This window comes from Protopterus annectens, chromosome 3.part0, assembly GCF_019279795.1.
Source record: "Protopterus annectens isolate FY-2018-M chromosome 3.part0, PAN1.0, whole genome shotgun sequence".
In the NCBI taxonomy this organism is placed as follows: Eukaryota; Metazoa; Chordata; order Ceratodontiformes; family Protopteridae; genus Protopterus; species Protopterus annectens.
This window is the reverse complement of record NC_056731.1, coordinates 798,729,383-798,748,703: the sequence shown is the minus strand read 5'-3', so window position 1 is coordinate 798,748,703 and position 19,321 is coordinate 798,729,383. Positions and strand designations below refer to the sequence as shown.

At 36.5% G+C, this 19,321-nt stretch overlaps 1 protein-coding gene across 1 annotated transcript in view; it reads right to left on the bottom strand.

Moving 5' to 3' along the window:
- The window catches only part of SLC6A19 (solute carrier family 6 member 19), a 251,135-nt gene that overhangs the window by 11,801 nt on the left and 220,013 nt on the right, over positions 1–19,321 (bottom strand). The window contains exon 11 of the mRNA XM_044066125.1: positions 9,676–9,838. Within this exon, the coding sequence (XP_043922060.1) occupies positions 9,676–9,838 (163 nt within the window). The remainder of the gene's footprint in view (positions 1–9,675; positions 9,839–19,321) is intronic.

Below are 19,321 nucleotides of genomic sequence, written 5' to 3'. Positions count from 1 at the left end.
CATCACTGCTTGACTATAATAAAGGCCAACTGGTTAACCCTGATTGCAAGAGCTACCTCCCTGCATATGATTAACCTATAAAATTTTTAACAATCACTTTTGCCCCACAGTAAAACAAATCAGTGAAGCAAAACATAGTCATGGTGGCATCCTCCTATAAAGGCCAAATTCCTGTCAAGTTGTCTGAAATGAAAGGTTTTGCTAACTTTCTCCTGCACTTTGGAATAGCTTGTCTAGGGAACCTCAAAATTAAATAAATGCTTTATAGTCAGGAAAAAGCTACTAGAATAACATGTAAGATGAACTCCGGTAGATAGACATACTATATTTTGTGTTGCTTTTTGATTTCTAATCACATGCATATATTCCCTGTTGTAAAATGCACTATGTATTTTGCTTGCTGGTTTTTGCATTTTAACTTCTATGTGTTTAGATACAATTGTATCATTATTCTGCAACCAGTTGTTATCTGTTATATGTTTGCCAACTAGTATGTGTTGCGGCTGAAAAGAGTGCCAGGACCCGCCCACTTAAACAGTTAATTGATAAACAAACAAACAAATGAATGAATTAATTATTTTATAATACAACTACATTCTATAGCAAGTGCCACCAACTCGTTATCCACCTAGACATTAAAGTCACCAAGTACACTAGATGGGTCTGGAGAAACATGCAGCAGTGGCATGCTCAAAAGAGTTGTTCTTCCTAGCAGCAGCGCGAGTTAACTAAAACCTGGAACAATAAACAGATGTTGATCCCACAGGTGAAAGGCTGTGCAGTGGGGTCCAGTGCTATAACTGAATCAGGTCTCTGTGATAAAAGTAAGGTCAGTGCCATGTAAAATGTCTGAAGTAATTGCAAGTTTGTTACAAGTAGCCTTTGCAATGGTGTGTAGTGCCATAAAGGGGGTCACAGGAGGATGAGTCTCACCAAGACCAAGTGCTAACCAAGAACAAAAATACTTCCTCCCTGAGACCTGATAATATACCTGGTTGTTTAATTTATAGTGTTAAACATGCCTTTGTGGACACACTCTTTAAATTATTTAAACTGTTTAGCTGTTGTTATTTTCAATGATAGGTGATGCACTGCAGTGGTGATGCTCCTCCGTAAGGAAGGCCTTACAACTGACACAAGTAACTGCAGATCTATCAGCCTTACAACTCTTATCTAAAAAGCCATGGAACATGTTATATGACAAATTTCATAAACTGCAGTAAAAGTGTTGGCTTGTCCAGCAGGTGGTCACTAAAATAAAAAGTAAACTAATAAAGGAATGAATAAATGAACATGGCAAAAGATAGGGGAGAGAAGCAAAAGTAAGAGAGAGTAGAAAGTCTGAGGAAGGTTTGTGAACCATAAAGGTAATAAAATCACAAACACAGGAAATAAATATGAATAACAGGTAAACAGATAGACATAAGTTTAGAAATAGGAGCTAGTGTAATAAAACATGAAGATTATCCCCAAGCAAATTCAAAAAGTGTTGAGATCAAATAATGTAAACAGTGCCTTTAGTTAAAATGAAATAATAAAGGGGAAATAAGTTTCCTGCAAACAAAGGTAGGTTCACTTTATGGCTCAAAACAAAGGTACACATTGTTATCCATCATGTAACAAGCAAAAGGTAAGATGAGAAGTACAAGGGATAACCACACTGAAACAAGCTGATGTATAGGTATAAAACAATGAGCATTTAGCTAAGACCTCATAGTCCACATGAGGTTAAATACCAGCAAATGCAAAAGAAAAAAGAAATGAATCAGAAAAATACAGATATAATAACAATCATAAGTAAATATGAAGAAGAACTGTAACATAAACAGTAAAAATAATGAAGCAATCCACAAACTAAGCCCAATAAAATAACCAAAAATCAAGCAAAATCAAAAAAATGATAAAAAATGGCCAATTAAACTTATTTGAACTCACTGATAAAAATGTAAGTTAGGATATAAAATAAAACAGAAATAACTATAAACACTGAGTTTAATAAATGAAACAGATTGGTAGATTAAGGACAAATGAGACCAGCTGTGAAGGCTTGGCATATGCCAAAAATGGGAAAGTATGATTTTGAGAAGAAAATTGAAATTTATTCCAAACATCAAAAATCAGCAGCATAGGTCTTTTACTCTATGGCTGGGTAGTTAAAGTCACCCAGGAACAGGGTAGAGGGTTGAATCTTGATGAATTCAAGTAAGTCCAGATAGGTGGAGTGGGCATCCTGAGTCATGGTTGGGGGTCTTTAGCTAGATATGATTTGAATAGGTGTTTTGTCGATAGTTAACTGCACTTGGAGTGTCTCCCGTGAGTCATACCATTTGACATTTGATAAATACTGAAACTCCATCTCCATTGGCTTTGTAGCCCTCCATTTGGGATCTGAAAGTATGGAAGGATGAGTAACCTGGTAAGGCTGGGGTGCTCTCCAGAGTTTTGAATCAGTTTCAGTGACTACACAAATGTCAGCATCCTCCAGAGCAAGGAATGCTTGCAATGAGTGCAGTTTCATACTAAGACTCTTGACGTTTAGCAGCATGAACTTTAAATTTCGTTTAGAAGAATTTTTCACGTTGGTAATTTTGTGCTCATAACTCTGCCTAAAAAGGCACTAAGGGGGAGGCAAGAGCCTTTGCCAGAAGTCTGAAGCCCAGGAGAGACAAATGAAGGCCATCTCTGACTGGCAAAGCATCGTGGTCTGTCAATCATGTCCTCCCATGCTGTAAGGTACTGGATCCCCTTGAAATGACACCAGAAACTAAGCCAATTGTTAAACATTTTCTATTTGTATTGAAGCATCATTCTGGGTGATGGTAGGAGGCTGCTTAAGGCTAGGGACATACTTGCCTGGGAGACATATTCAGTGAGCTCAATCATGTCTCTCTTCATATAGTCCAGAGAGGTACGTCTCACATCATTTACACCAACATGGACTATGACAGAGTCATAACAGTACTTGTTGTTAAGAGACTTGAGTACATGTGTGATATGGTGGATTCTAGCACCTGACAAGCAACATACCGTGACTTTCTCCTTGTCTAGTCTGGGGAGGGGCACAACGGTGTGTCTCATGATAGAGTCCCCTATGACTAGTATGTTGGGTTTGTGGCTGGGCCTTAGAGGCTGTGAGACACAGACATGTGTACTATGTGTGATGCCTGATGCTGTGGGTTGTGATGTGCATGTATATTTTTGCTTCGGAGGTCTCTTTTGTTTAGGTATGTTTTTGTTGAGAACCCCCAGATATGTAGGAGTGTGTTGTACAGATGTGAATGGTGTTCATAGTGTTTGTGCAGACAACCTTCTCAGTGCCAGATGTACTGGCTTGTGACTGGGGCAGTAAGGATTCTAGGTTCTTAATGTAATTGCATCTCTCAAATATTGTGCTTCTAGGTGGTAGTAATAGAGGGCTGTCTGTGCATATAAGGCAGTTGCTACACTGTCTCAGGATGCCCATATCAACCAGACTAGCAGGTGAAGCCATAGGAAATTGTCCATCCATGATTATCAGAATCTGTGGAAGAGAGGTCAGGGATAGTAGAGTGGGTGCTATCTGAGGAGAGTACCTCTAGGTGTGAGTAGGGCTGGATAAAATCAATACAGTAGCTGCAGGTGAAGACCTCACTTGCGACTGTAAAAACAAGAAAAGAGAGCCGTACGTTCGCAAGTAACTACAAAACAAGACTTTTATTCCACAAAACATCAGTATGAAGCACTTTTCGTTAAGCTAGATAGCAAAACTTCAGATAAAAAACCTTGCTTAACTAATGTTTAAATATACATCATGTGGCTATATTGGTCATTAAAACACATTCATTATTCATTAGCAAGTCATTGAATTTAAACATACAGTATATTGTTTTAAAAAAACAAGAGACTAATAAAGTCAGAAACTAGAACCAAAACAAAAAAGTCAGAAACTTAAAAAGTGCTGACATTCTCAACTGAAGACCTTTTTCTCTTTCATTTGTTTTTTAGATGTATTTGATATTTAAATTCATTCTCTCTCTCTCTCTCTCTCTATATATATATATATATATAGATATATGTATATATATGTGTGTGTTTGTGTGTAGAGAGGAAATGTGTTTAAAGAAATTTAAAATTTTTTTGTTTGTATATGTGTATATATGAGTTTTTATCTCATTAGGTCTTTCATTTTTAAAATGCTTGTGATAGAGCAGAACTCATTCAAGCCTGGGTACTGACAAGCATTTAGTTTAAGTTGCCATAACAGTTCTGCTCTTTCAAGTAGTAAGGGCACTGGTCCACCTCTTATATCTGTCTGGGCTTGGTCAATGACTTTAAACTTGAATTTAAGATCTGGAAAGTCACTGCAATGTTTGGCTACTACATTATCAAGTTTTTTCTTCCTATATTATAGACATGTTCATAAACCCTCTCTTTAAACTTACGGTCGGTTTTGCCGACATAAAATGCTGGACACAGTTGGCACGATGCTAAATAGGCTATAGATTTAGAGTTACAGTTAACCTTTGGTGTAACCAATAGGTCTTGTCTCTCACATTAAATCTACATCCTGTTTCAATGTATTTACATTGATTACATGCTTCGCACCTCAGCATCCCTGGGTTTCTAGTAGGAATTGGTCTAATTGATTCAAAAATGTTTTTAAGATCCCTACCTTTCTTGAAAGTCACCACAGGGTGGTCACCTAGTTTACTTCCCATATGTTGTTCTGCTGTTACTAACACCCAGATTTTCTTATAATGCTTATTAATTTACCTGAGTCATAACAAAATGTTGTTGTAAAGCTCAGGGTATATGATGTGACATGTCTAGTAAGACTTATGTTACTTACTGGGTGGGTATTCCTCAGGTACTCTGAAAAACTAAAAATCTAAAAAAGAAATGAACGAGAAAAAGATCTTTAGTTGGGAATGTCAAGCACTTTTTAAGTTTCTGACTTTTTTAGTTTTGGTTCTAGTTTCTGATTTTATAAGTCTCTTGTTTTTTAAAACAATGTACTGTATGTTTAAATTCAATGACTTTCTAGTGAATAATATAGCAATAACTCATGCCTGGGTGTGGGTAATGCTGGATTTACCCATGGTTGGTGTGGTTTGATCATGAGGGTGAAGCCCGAGTGGCCAAACAAAGCCAACCGTGGGTAAATCCAGCATTACCCACACCCAGAAGTGGGTTATTACATTTATGCAATTACATTATTTAAGAAAAAAAATAATTACTTTTCTTAAATAACTTGCTGTCCTTCCGCAGCTGTCTGGTATTCTGCGGCAGTTCTGATGTACTGCGCATGCGCATGCCTATTCAGTACATCAGAGCTGTGGGCAAAAGCAACGGAGAAAGCAAGATCTCCGTTGCTTTTTAAAAACTGTTTCGCTATGTTAAATGAGTTTAACATAGCCAGACAGCTTTACAAAAACAACAGAGAATATCTGTTGCTTTTTTAAAGCTGTCTCGCTATGTTAAACCCATTTAACATAGCGAGACAGTTTTGAAAAAAGCAACGGAGAAAACAAGATCTCCGTTGCTTTTTAAAAACTGTTTCTCTATGTTAAATGAGTTTAACATAGCCAGACAGCTTTACAAAAAGCAACGGATAATATCCGTTGCTTTTTTAAAGCTGTCTGGCTATGTTAAACCCATTTAACATAGCGAGACAGTTTTGAAAAAAGCAACGGAGAAAGCAAGATCTCCGTTGCTTTTTAAAAACTGTTTTGCTATGTTAAATGAGTTTAACATAGCGAGACAGCTTTAAAAAAAGCAATGGAGAATCTCTGTTGCTTTTTTAAAGCCATCTTGCTATGTTAAACTCATTTAACATAGTGAGACAGTGTGAAGCAACTGAGATCTTGCATTCTCTGTTGCTGTAAAAAAAAAAGAGTTATAGTAATGGAAAAAGTCCGGGCGACCGGACCTTTTTCCATTACTATAACTCTGATTTACAACGTGCACGCTGACCAATCAGCGTGCACATTTTTGAATATTAATGGGGGCGTCGTTGTATAATGAATGTGTTTTAATGACCAATATAGTCCCATGATGTATATTTAAACATTAGTTAAGCGAGGTTTTTTATCTGAAGAAGTTTTGATATCTAGCTTAAAGAAAAGCACTTCATATTGACATTTTGTGGAATAAAAGTCTTGTTTTCTAGTTACATGTGAACGTATGGCTCTCTTTTCTTGTTTTTACAGTCATTTGTCTTTGTTTATATAGTTTTGGAAGGCCTCACTTAAACAGGAGAGCTGGTAAGGGAAAAATGCAACTGAGATACCTTGCAAAGGGTCAAAACAGCACAGTGGCAGTGCTTGTTTGGCAAACAAGCACAAACCCATCTAAATGCTGGGCTTAAATACCACAAAAATGAAAGTAAAATAGAAACACTTGAATTGACCAATAAACCATTGTCCCTGAGCTGTTAGCTCAACACCCTATTCCAGACCAGTTCCAACCAGTTCACTTACTCCCACTAAGTGCAGGCAGGCCCTGGCCAAGACATGATGGTGTAGCAGGAAACACAGGAGTCACACAAACAGATCTGGATACAGCAAAACCTGTAAACAGACTATGGTAAAGATGTTTAAACTCTGTTTAGGTCGATTTACACAGGAGAACAGATACACACATACATATAACAGTAGCAAACAAGAGCAAACAGATTTAAACAAATTAACCAATAAAAAAGCTCAAAATTGAGCTCTGTTCTAGCAGTCTTCAATCAGACAAGTTCTAACTGCACACTCCTGCCACTAGGGGAATCGCTCTCCAAAAAAAGATGTATTGGATTGGTTCTCAAGTTATACAGACATAGCTAGATTCAGCAGGTCTGAATCTAGTCTATGCTACAGCAAACAAAGCACACCAATTTCAAAAAGAAACAGTTCAGATAAGCAGGCAAAATAAGCCTTCAACCAGCAATTCCCAACTTAGAAGGATATAAGCTACCTCTCCTGCCACAAGAGTGTAGACCACTAACCTTCTTAATGTAAAACAACTGGCCTGATGCCCAAGTGCTTAAACCAAAAGGCTTAGAATAACAGTTACAATTTAATCAGGAATAAATGCAACAGAATAAATGCAATTGAGTACTTTTAAGACCAAGCATCAAAAGCAAAATAAAGTAATAAAGTAGGAAGAAACACAAATACAATAAAAGCAGATGAATAAAGTACAATTTTTAAGGTTACGCAGTAAGGGATGAAACAAGATAATTTAAGGCTGAGAAACTAAGAGGAGGCTTCCCAAATGATCTCTCTTTACTTAGTAGAATGTGCTGATAAGATGGGACTGGGAGGAGTGTCCAAAATGAGATTTATAGTAGGGGCAGGCAATTCAAAAAGCCACCAACTTTAAGAACACAACAAGGACTGGGTTGGAGGGGGAAAAATGCAGTCAGAGATGAGTGATATTCAGAGCAATGCATACCACACAAACACTTCAGCTAAATACAGATATTTCTAAATAAAAGAGAAATGCTGTTTCACAGCTCTTCCCACTAATTAACTGATGCTATTCACAGTTTGCAAAGGAATTCTTTGGTAACTTTTTTAACTGACCCTAGCCAAGAACTCTTAAAACTCCCACAGAACAGAAAACTTAAAACAAAATGAAATTTAATACTAGAATAAAGTGATCAAATCTTAAATAAACAGCTTCAAATCAAAATTAAATGCAATCAGAGATAAATGATATTCAGGGCAATGCAGACCACACAAACACTTCAGCTAAATACCCTTACAAGTTCTTTGAAGTAACAGCTGTCAGTTACAACTCCTGGAGCACATCAAGAAGAGCATTGAGGAGGGACTGTGAAGGATTAAAGGACTATGAATTGCAACATTAGGAAACACATTTAAAGACTTTATTTATTTATTTGTTTATACATGTATTTACTTACTTATTTCCTTTTGTGGTTTTACAACTACTGCAGCTCTTACAGCAACAGACATCACGAAATTTTATGCAAAATAGCAAAAACTGTCAGATTCCAGTAGCTATGTAAAATGCTTTTGGCTTATATTACTGAGCCATTTTATACGAACAGGAGGAAAAACACCTCACCTCCATATGTCTAGCATGTCCCGTATAAAGGAGACTTCAAATGGATGAATTGAACCATAACTCAAATCAGTAAAGCAATATCATGATAGAATGGCAGACTCCATGAAAACCACTTTGTGGTAAAACATATTAAAATATAAAAAAATCACTTAAACTGATTCTCATGCAGTAAATACATCAAAATGCAATGATGCAAGGAAGATTGAGTTCCACAGTAGGTGGAGTTTTCCTTTAATAAAAGCATGTGAATTACTAAAGGTTTACAGTTCATAAGCTGCCCCATTAAGAGACCGCACTTACTTACAGATAGTGAGTGGGGTTGCCAAATGGGTCTGTTGCCCAGTGCACCAACATTCCTGGGTACAGCTCTGTGAACTGGCATTGCACCCAAAATGTACAAGACATAATTCTTCTCTCTAAATTCATTTATGCAAAGACTAAAAACAAGAAAAAAGGGCAAAAAGAAAACAAGTGCAAAAAGCTCCATAACTATGTCAAATAGAAGATATTTCATATCAAGCTTTCTATATAGGTTCATTATGCACAAACAGTAAATAGTTTTGCAAGTCACTTGACATGTTGATGATGCCATTTGTACAAATGGGTAACACTAAAATAGGTATAAACTTACATATCTCATGATCTTTTTGTCTATAATTTAGCACAGATGTGCTAGAGGGTGGTATGGTATTTTTTTTAAATCTGGCCTAACAGATGTAGTAAACTATATAAATTATACAAAAAATATTATAACATATTAGTTTATAAACAAAGTGGCTGTATCTAGATCTAGGGATGTCATTATCACCCTTTACTCATCTTTCATTAGTCCAGTCATTGAATGTAATGCCCCATTGGCACCTATCTGTCCACACACATGCAAGAACTGGAATCCTTACAATGATACCTTAGTAAAAGAATACAAGGTCTATGCAATATGGACTGACTCAAAGCCCTGTCACTATACTTTGTATCCTTTAGCCTGCTAAGAGGTGACTTTTGTCTGGCATCCTCCGACCCAGCACTGATGGATTTACTGCACTTGGCAAATGGCATCAGAAATACTCAGTCTAGGGATCTAAACCTCTTCTGCAAAACCAACAGAATGGCTTGGGGGGGACAGGTTTATCAGATACTGCTGCTTTGGAACAGACTCCCCATCCATGTAAAACATAACTTATCCCTATCCATATTCAATTAGAACTTGGATCTATGGATGGGAAACAGACAATTTTCCCCAGGGTTGCCCCCTGTACTACTAATGGACAGAGACAGTTCCTAAATGCTGTATCCCATGCATGAGTCCCTTATATCTCATGCAAGAGTCCCTCAAATTGTCTATGATATGATCCCAGTTATTCTCACTAGTAGTAATACAGGCCTGCCTAACACCAAATAGAATATGTTAATGAAAGTACAAAAAGTGAAACTGGTTAGGCTTAAAATGACCCACAAGGGCATCTAACTTAGTACTTATCTATGAACTTATTATTCATTACACCTTGTTTAATCTGACCCAAATAGCAAAGTATTTTATCAGAAATGAAATACACCTCGAAGGAGTATCCTTGTAAGTAAATAAAACTATTAAAAATTGATTAATGAAAATAGTCTACTTACATATTCTGGATCCCACGTAATATATAAGAGTTTTTGATTCACTTTGACCACAAAATAAAACAGGAAGATGGCCAACATTATAACAGGGCTGATAACTCTCCAGGTGGCTTGCCAGAAGATGTTGGGTTTGTGCCCAATCATGAATTTTATGTCATTATTAAACCTTAAAGGAAAAAAACAAGAAAACACATTTAATGTACTTAATGAATATTATACCAGAATGTCACTAATTAGCTGCTTCATGTACTTGCCCAGATAATAGAGAAAAGCATACAATTTATGTTAGGTGAGTCACTGAAAACATGGTAGAATGTAAATGTCCATCTCCAATGACATGACACAATGTAAATCTTTCTTCAGACCATGTAGTGCTATCTTTAAATAATTGACCTACTAAGTTATTTATTGTACTATCCACCTGTGGTGTTTTCCTTAATATTATATAACATAATATAATATATTACACAACGACCCCCCCATTAATATTCCACAATGTACACGCTAATTCGTCAGCATGCATGTTGTAAATCAGACTTATACTAATGGAAAAAGGTCTGATCGCCCAGATTTTTTCCAGTAGTATAAGTCTTTTTTTGCAGCAACGGAGAAAGCAAGATCTACGTTGATTTTTAGACACTGTCTCGCTATGTTAAAGGAGTTTAACATAGCGAGACAACTTTAAAAAAAGTAACAGAGATCTTCCTTTCTCCGTTGCTTTTTTTAAAGCTGTCTCTCTATGTTAAATGGGTTTAACATAGTGAGATAGCTTTAAAAAAGCAACAGAGATTCTCCATTGCTTTTTTTAAAGCTGTCTCGCTATGATAAACTCCTTTAACATAGCGAGACACTTTGTAAAAAGCAACGGAGATCTTGCTTTCTCCATTGCTTCAACCCACAGCTCTGATGTACTGCGTAAACATACGCATGCGCAGTACATCAGAACTGCCGCAGAATACCAGACAGCTGCGGAAGGGCAGCAAGGAGGCATTATACAATGCCATTATTTAAGAAAAGTATTTTTTTTCTTAAATAATGTCATTAGATATACAATAACCACTTCTGGGTGTGGGTAATGCTGGATTTACCCATGGTTGTCTTTGTTTAGCCACTCGGGCTTCACCCTCGTGACCAAACCACACCAACTGTGGGTAAATCCAGCATTACCCACACCCAGGAGTGGGTTATTGCTTAAATATAATATAGCATAATATATTATGCATACACAAATTGTGTCTCTGTGATTTGATCATATTGAATTAATTCTGATGTTACACCCTAGCCCCATGTAAAAATGGGAAACAGGGACTAGACTATGACAATGATGACACGTATATATAAGTCCCATCTCTCACAGCAGTAATATATATGAATGACTCCTGCCTGCTGTCATTTGGTTCTGAAGATGGAGCTTGAGTTACTAAACAAATGTGTTAGTAATTCCCACTGGAAATTACAACTTCTTTGTATTAGTCCCATTATCCAACATCAAAAAATATTTATTAGAAAATATGTAGTTGTGGCAGAGAGTGTGAAGAGTTAATACAAAATTAATGAAACCAGGAAGATATCAGTGAAATGAGGTAGTTATTAATTCCAGTCTACCTACCCTTTCAACTTTACTATAACATACTGCTGTAGAGGTTGTCAGACGTTCAATGTTTTGCTTAGCAACATTCATGATCCATTTTCTGTCCTCTATATTTTGTTGGTAGTGAGGAAAACAATTCAGTTTGAGCTCCATGGTGCAAACAGCATTTATTCAGCTGAAATCAGTATGAAACTTAAGTCACGTTACTGCCTTCCTCTGCCTCTTTTAAGGAATGTCCACACGTCTTGTTAATGCTTTGATATTAATTCCCTTGAAATTGTATAGTGTGTTGGTATTTAGTTTCAAAAATTCTAGGTGTATGGAAGAGTGTGGACATGATCCTAGGTTGTTATATAACAGGAAATGGATTTAAATCTCCCATGCATTTTTAAAACAGCTAATTCGGGTGTTTTCTGTGCATTCTTAAAGCTTGAAACAATGAGCATGATATTGTGTTTTTGGGGGGAGGGGGGAGCATAGAAGTCAAATGATTATACTCCTCTGTATGTGGCAAGGATTAATTTAACACATGGTGTTCAATCTTTTTTGTTTGCTCTGTGCAGTTATATATCTGCAATATTTATTACATTATCTGTCTGTATATTTGTCTTTCTATCTGTTCATTTATCTATACATCTATCTGCCTGCCTAGCTACATAGTGATCTATCTTAGCAATCTATCCAAGTAATCATCTTTTTTACCTAAAATAGTTATTACATTTTGCTTACAATTACTGAGATGACTGCTTAAATGAGCAGTACGACCACACACTCCCAGTATGGTAGTGTATACGCTCGGGTGAACATTAAAATGTTGTATTCCAAGGTGCCCAGCTATGTCATGGGATTTGGATGAAGACCACACCAGAACAGAACATATAGCTCTGTAGTTTGATCTTCTTTACTGAATTATTACTGCAGTCATAGCTTATTCTTTTACTATTAAGTCTGCTAGAGTATCAGTTTTGCCAACTATTGAGAAGCGAAAAGCAAACCATATGAAATATGTGCAGTATTTCTTGTGCTATAATTATAAAATTCAGAATGTTCTACATATCCCTAGTACTAGTACCTTCCTAATGGAATGCCTGCCTGCCTCCTTACCTGAGCACCTTTAGACATCAACATTCAAGGAAAGTTTAAAGTGACTTTTAATATCTACTAGTAAATGTAAATGCCTTAGACAAGACCAAGGATAATCTTTGGTAATTAGCATCTGAAATGTATCATACAGTGAAAATATACTTTTATGTATTAACTATGCTTTATTCTGCTACTTTATTGTTTTATTAATTTAGAAATCCTTCAATCACTACCTGGTTATCAGATAAGCAAATAAATTAAAAGTAATATGATCTTGTTTGCACTGAGAAGTCATATATTCATTTATTGCAATACATATTTTGCTTGGCATAGGAATCTCTAATGTTCGTTTATGTCATTTTCTGACTTTATTAACTACTCTTGGCAAAATCACTGTCTTCATGAATGAGTATTTATTGACATTGCTCTTTGCCTACCCCTTCAAGTTTTTAGTTTTGTGGGCATAACTTTTTGCAACTCTGCTTAAATAAAGTTACAGTCATTCAATTTATATACTTCTGTAAGTCATTTGAACATCTATTCCTGAGATCTCCCATTTGTCAGTGCTTTCTATCTTTTTCTTGTCTGATTTCACTAAGTCTCCGTGCAGTGGTGGGATCTCCAGAGCTGCACATAATTCTCTAGATGGACTCTCATTTACGGATTTGATGTGCTGTGCTGATCATGTGTCAGTCTTTCTCAGGCAGTATTCTCTCCCTCTCTCTTCCCCTGTGCCATCTTTAGACAGCTTGCCTACTTTCAGTTTAACTAACATAGTTGTCCTGTGTCCTTTTTAGTTTACCTAACATCGTTGTCCCATGTCCCTTTCAGTTTACCTAACACTGTTGTCCCATGTCCCTTTCAGTTTACCTAACATTGTTGTCCCATGTCCCTTTCAGTTTACCTAACATTGTTGTCCCATGTCCCTTTCAGTTTACCTAACATAGTTGTCCCATGTCCCTTTCATTTTACCTAACATTGTTGTCCCATGTCCCTTTCAGTTTACCTAACATAGTTGTCCCATGTCCCTTTCAGTTTACCTAACATTGTTGTCCCATGTCCCTTTCAGTTTACCTAACATTGTTGTCCTATGTCCCTTTCATTTTACCTAACATTGTTGTCCCATGTCCCTTTCAGTTTACCTAACATAGTTGTCCCATGTCCCTTTCAGTTTACCTAACATTGTTGTCCCATGTCCCTTTCATTTTACCTAACATTGTTGTCCCATGTCCCTTTCAGTTTACCTAACATAGTTGTCCCATGTCCCTTTCAGTTTACCTAACATTGTTGTCCCATGTCCCTTTCAGTTTACCTATTGTTGTCCTATGTCCCTTTCAGTTTACCTAACATAGTTGTCCCATGTCCCTTTCAGTTTACCTAACATTGTTGTCCCATGTCCCTTTCAGTTTACCTAACATAGTTGTCCCATGTCCCTTTTAGTTTACCTAAGATAGTTGTCCCATGTCCTTTTCCATTTGTGATCCTTCTTAGACTCCTCCCCAATGAGCACTCTCCCCATAAATTGTCACCCACCCCTTTGTTTGGTTTTCTCTATTTTTTGCAATAAATCTAAGCTGCCACTCTTTTCCGGAGTTTAGTTTAAGAGGCTTTCTTGTCATTTCTATCATGTCTTGTCTGTCAACTATTTTGATAATCATTGTGTCATTCCTGAAGCATCATATCTTTTGCTTAATAATCTTCTGCAAGTACTGAACCCTGTAATACCTAATTACTAAAATCAAAGTGCATTCCATTAGTTAATAGACTTTATGTCTAACTGGCCAGTAATTATTTAAGATAGATAAATATTCTGGGATCTATTCATAGTTATTGAATTTGTAGATTTTTATTTATACTACACTACACTAAATATTCAGCTAAAGCCTTTGTAGGGGATAGACATAAAACCATATTGATGTGCTGTTTTTGTTACTCAGTCTTTGAAATCTGTTATCTTATTCAGATATTTCTATCAACAATATCCTATTCTCCAGATTTGTGATACATGGAATACTAGCTCCTTCAGAAATTATTTGTCACTTGACCTACCACTGAAGCCAATGTAACAAAAGATACATAGGACCAGCATTACAAAAGTGATCCTGGGAGCCATAACACATTTAACCACATACAATGCTAAGTACACACTCTTAATAGCCATATGCACCTTTAAGTAAACACACTTTAAAATTCTTGCCCTTTGCACACACTTAATATGGTCAATCAAACAGGACCTTACATGCTAACCCTGGTGTAAATTTGTGCCTACTGATCCAATCATTAAGACTAGCTTTAAATGTAGCCAAAATACTTTTTTGACCTTTAGTGGTAACTTATTCCATAGACTGGAAATATGTTGAGTTAAGAATCTATCTTCCAGTACGTCTTCCTTATTTTATGGTGTAGGTCTATGCCCCTAGTCTGGGTGTTTGTGGAGTCACTGGTTTTATGAAGAAATAGGAGGTCAAAAGGATTGGATCTTTCATGGGTCAAAAATGGAGAGACAGGTCACCTCAGAGGAGCCTGTAGGCTACTGAATATAAAGATAGTTGTTGGATTTAAGGCCTCTAATTTTCTTGGCTAAAACCTTTGGGACCTTTCTAGTTGAGTGATATGTTTGGATTTGTACATACCAACGGGCACTGCATTTAGTAATAGGTCTGATAAGGGAAGAGTGCAGTGGTAGGATGAATTATTTGCATCTTAATGATCTTCTCTTGAAAACGAACTGGGGCAGATAGAAGGATTTCTTGTCTATGGTTGAAACATGATCAAATGTGAGACAGTTGTTCACATGAGTACCCAGGTCTCCTATTACTATATCTGCCTGAAGAGGAATACTATCTATAACATATGAGGTGGGAACAGCTTTTTCACTGAATGCTACTACGCTGTACTTTTTTCTACCTAGGGTGAGAGCATTATGGGTACACACGCTGTGTGCACATTCCAGCCCTTACTGCAGCTGGTTAGTATTAGTGGATAAGCAGATAACAGTACCCTGCTTACAATTGTCACAGCAAATTTGGTCAACCACAATTCTAGGATATCGGCTTGGATGTCTGCAAAATAAATGCCAAAAATGAGGACCCAACATTGATCTCTGTAGTACCCGACTATTTTATGTTCAGAGAGGGTTCCAGTAATTTTCAGAACTTGAGATCTGTTGACTAGCCAGTTTGTAAACCAGAAGACAATGTACAGGTTTGCATTAAGTCTGCCTATTTTTTTAATAATAAAAGTATCGGGGACAGTGTCAAAAGTAGATTGCGGAGAGTGACCACCATGCACAGCCTCTACAGCCTTTTCAAAGAAGCTTACTAAGATCAGGAGGCAGTATCTGCCCTTCAGAAAACCATACTGATAAGGTCTAGACTCAATAAGTTGCTTATGGCTGCATATTTGCATATAAAGCTGGTGAGGCTGATGGGCCTATAATTAGCCAGGTTTGTAGAGAAGCCACCATTTTGTAGTGCAGTTACAATGACTACTTTCCCAAACTTGAAAATTCAGTGGATAAGCTGAGGTTCAACAGTTTAAGCAGATGCTCAGACAGTACATAATTGGCACTGTTGAGAATGCAGGTATGTAAGTCGTCTGATCCTAAGGAAGTATTATTTTTAGCCTTTGACAGGGGTGAGAAAGTTGGCAAAATAGTTAAGATGTTTAACTTACACACACAAGGTGCAAGGTTTGATTTTCACATGGGGTAATTAGCTAGGCTTAAAATGGCTTACAAGAGCAGTTAGCCTAGTATTAATCTATGAATTTATTATGATTTGCTCGTTATATATATATATATATATATATATATTTGTATATATTATATAGTTTTATTTATGTATGTATATATATATATATGTCTATATGTATATGTATATATATATATATATATATATATATATATATATATATGTATATATGTATATATATGTATATATATATATGTATATATATATATATATATATATATATATATATATATATATATATATATATATATATATCCCATACGCTATTTCTTGTGATTATTGAAGGTGTTCTATCGGTGGTGTCCACTTCTGCCATTTCTTTCGTTATTTTCTTGGTTGTGTTTGGCTTTTTCGGTTGGGGTTTTTTTCCCACAATATTTACTTCCCTGGACCTCTGTCTAGAATAGAACTCATAGCCTTCATGACAAAGGAGAGTGTGCTACCTGTTGAGCTGCTAAGGATGGCCTTTTCAAATGGCTGGTTGTGGTGAAGGTGTATATATATATATATATATAAAACATGCTACATGGTGATTTCAGAGTAACTAAGTATTCACAGAAACTGGGGCAGTAATGTGCATACATGGGGGAGAGTTAGTAGTAATTAGTCTGATAATATATATACTGTCTATATCCTTGGGTTTGGAATATGTGTTATTATGAATGAGCTCAGTACATTGCTGGACATTATGCTTTAATTTCTGACATAACTGAAAGAAGATTTGCATTGCCTTTGCTGTCTGTAGTGACCTTAAGCTCATACTCCACTTTATATTTTATAATAGTGCTTTTAAGTTCCTTTCTGACATGTTCCAGTGTGGCTGCGTATTTCTTTCAACTGTTCATTATTTTCCTTTGTTGTTACATAACTTAGTAATACAGGACTTTCACCTGAGAGGCTTATTGCTGAAATTGCCTTTATATTTAGGACAGACAAGTATTGACATTTCTATTCAGCTATGTAAGTGCTGGTAAAAGTCAGAGGCCAATGTGGTAGCACTTGCAGGTGGGTCCATTTGTGGTGGATTGTAGGAAAGTTTGCATAGATCTTCTACAATCTGCAATAGGTTTATCCTGGAGAAGTCTCTGCAGATCTGCTGGTGAGATGGTACCACTAGACCTGACAGAGACGACTGATTTGTGGAAAGATTTAACCAATGATGAGGAGATACAGGGTGGAGTACAGCCATGGGATAGGATGGAAAAGACCAGGTCAAAGATATTACAAACTCTTGAGGATAGTAACTTTCAATGAATTGGGATTAAAGTTTAGAAAGCACTGAGCATATCCATTTTTAGAGGTATAATTGTGCCAGTTAATGCTTGGGTAATTGATGTCCCATAGCAAGAAGTTCTATAGTCCTGCACATTACTGCCCTTGTCCTTATGTCATTTTTAAGGCACTCTTCACTTCAACAAATATTTTTTATTGTATGCCTTGCCTTGCTTCTAATCCATTCTCTTAAATATCTATCTCTTTTCCCTTTATGTTTGTGACATTTCTCCACTGACTGTGTTAATCAGTTTTCTTCTTCCCATGATATCCTCTTTAGAATGTAGACTTTAAAGTTCTGCAAAATTCAGAGTACTGGTATGGCTTTACTTTGTTTATAGATTTCATTTACTGGGTTGTTTGATTAGATGGAAATCCATTGTCAGTAGAGGCCTAGAAGTACTGTCTGGTTAAGTGACCTACTCAGTCACCAATTAGCAGATGGAGGTTCATGGAATCAAATCCAACATTAAATGATAAAGTTCATTAGCAATGTTAAAATGCCAGAACTAATGTAAATGTTGTTTTCCTCTCTACCTAGATCTGTCATTCTTATTTCCCTTCAGTATTTCTTATATTACATTATAATTTTACATGCCCAAGATGAAATTAGTTTTATTGCATTAAATGGGAAAAATGATCTGGTCCTCAAAAAATCATTCACTTTTGTTGTATGAGCACTGGATAATGAATAAGATTTATCCACCATGTTAATTCTGATCTTGAATTATATCAGCTAAAATCCAAACCATGTTATTCTTGGCTTGGAAGGTTTCCCCACTTTCTCTCCTAATCAGCTAAGGAAGCAGTAGGTAAAGAAATCTTAATGGCTTAACTAAAATACGGGGTACCATTTAAAGCTTCTACATAAAAACAAACTCACTAAAAGTCACTTCAATGTTAATTGGTCATTTTATAACACAAGCTCCCAGATGTAAACATTCCTGTTCATGCTTTAAAATGAAAAATGGCTTCCGGTTTAGAAAGATCCACCCTAAACCTGGTTCCTTCCTATTTAAGTTACTAAAAAATCTCATTCCCATATCTTCCAAGAAGACTGACAATAAGACAAGGAAAAGTACAAATTGTGCTCACACCCCAAAAAGGTACCTTCACTCCATACCTGCAATAAGACACTACACTAGCCATGCAGGCTCAAGATTAGACCAGAAAACAACCCAGTAATCCATACATCAGTCATAAGAAATCTTAATGAGTAATATGCCTTTTGTACTAAACTTAAATTCTACTTTCCTAGAATTCCTGAAGGAACCTCCCACAAAGCAAATAGCTCACAAACCCACCATACTTCTCCCAGTCATATCAATTAGATTGTCAGCCTAGTTAAATTTAAGCCATCTCACTTAGCCCTCTATCTATAGTCTCACATCCCATGATAAATTCACTTTCTGAGTTGAAATTCTCAGCACTTTAACACTTTTTTCCAGTTTGAAGCCCTATCCTGTTGGAATACACTGCCTTAGCATACAACATGAAAATGTCAAAATTAGCAACATGGGCAGCCTAAGGTGAACTGATGCCCTAGGCAAAGGGCTGTCCCTCCATATCACCTGGTGGCTTCCTGATCCCTCCCTCCCTTACTTCCTGGTCTACTTATACCATCCAGATTTTTTTTTCCCCATTTTTCACTGTTTATCTTACTCTTCAGTTTGTTTCCTTCAATTATTCATTCATTCATTTAACACATTCTGACTAAGTAAGACTGCACTCATATAACTATGGAGGAGATAACTGCATCAGCTGGGGGTCTGGCCCCCAGTAGCCATGGGGATCTAGATACTCTGAGGTGCATTTCAGAGTTTTTTAAACAACCTGTCCATCCAATAATGGCTTGAAAAATTCCAGGCTAAGGAAAGAAATTCAAACTTAACTCTTCAACTGTATTTGTTACTGCATCCTTTCAACACACCCTTACTGATCAGGACTGCAC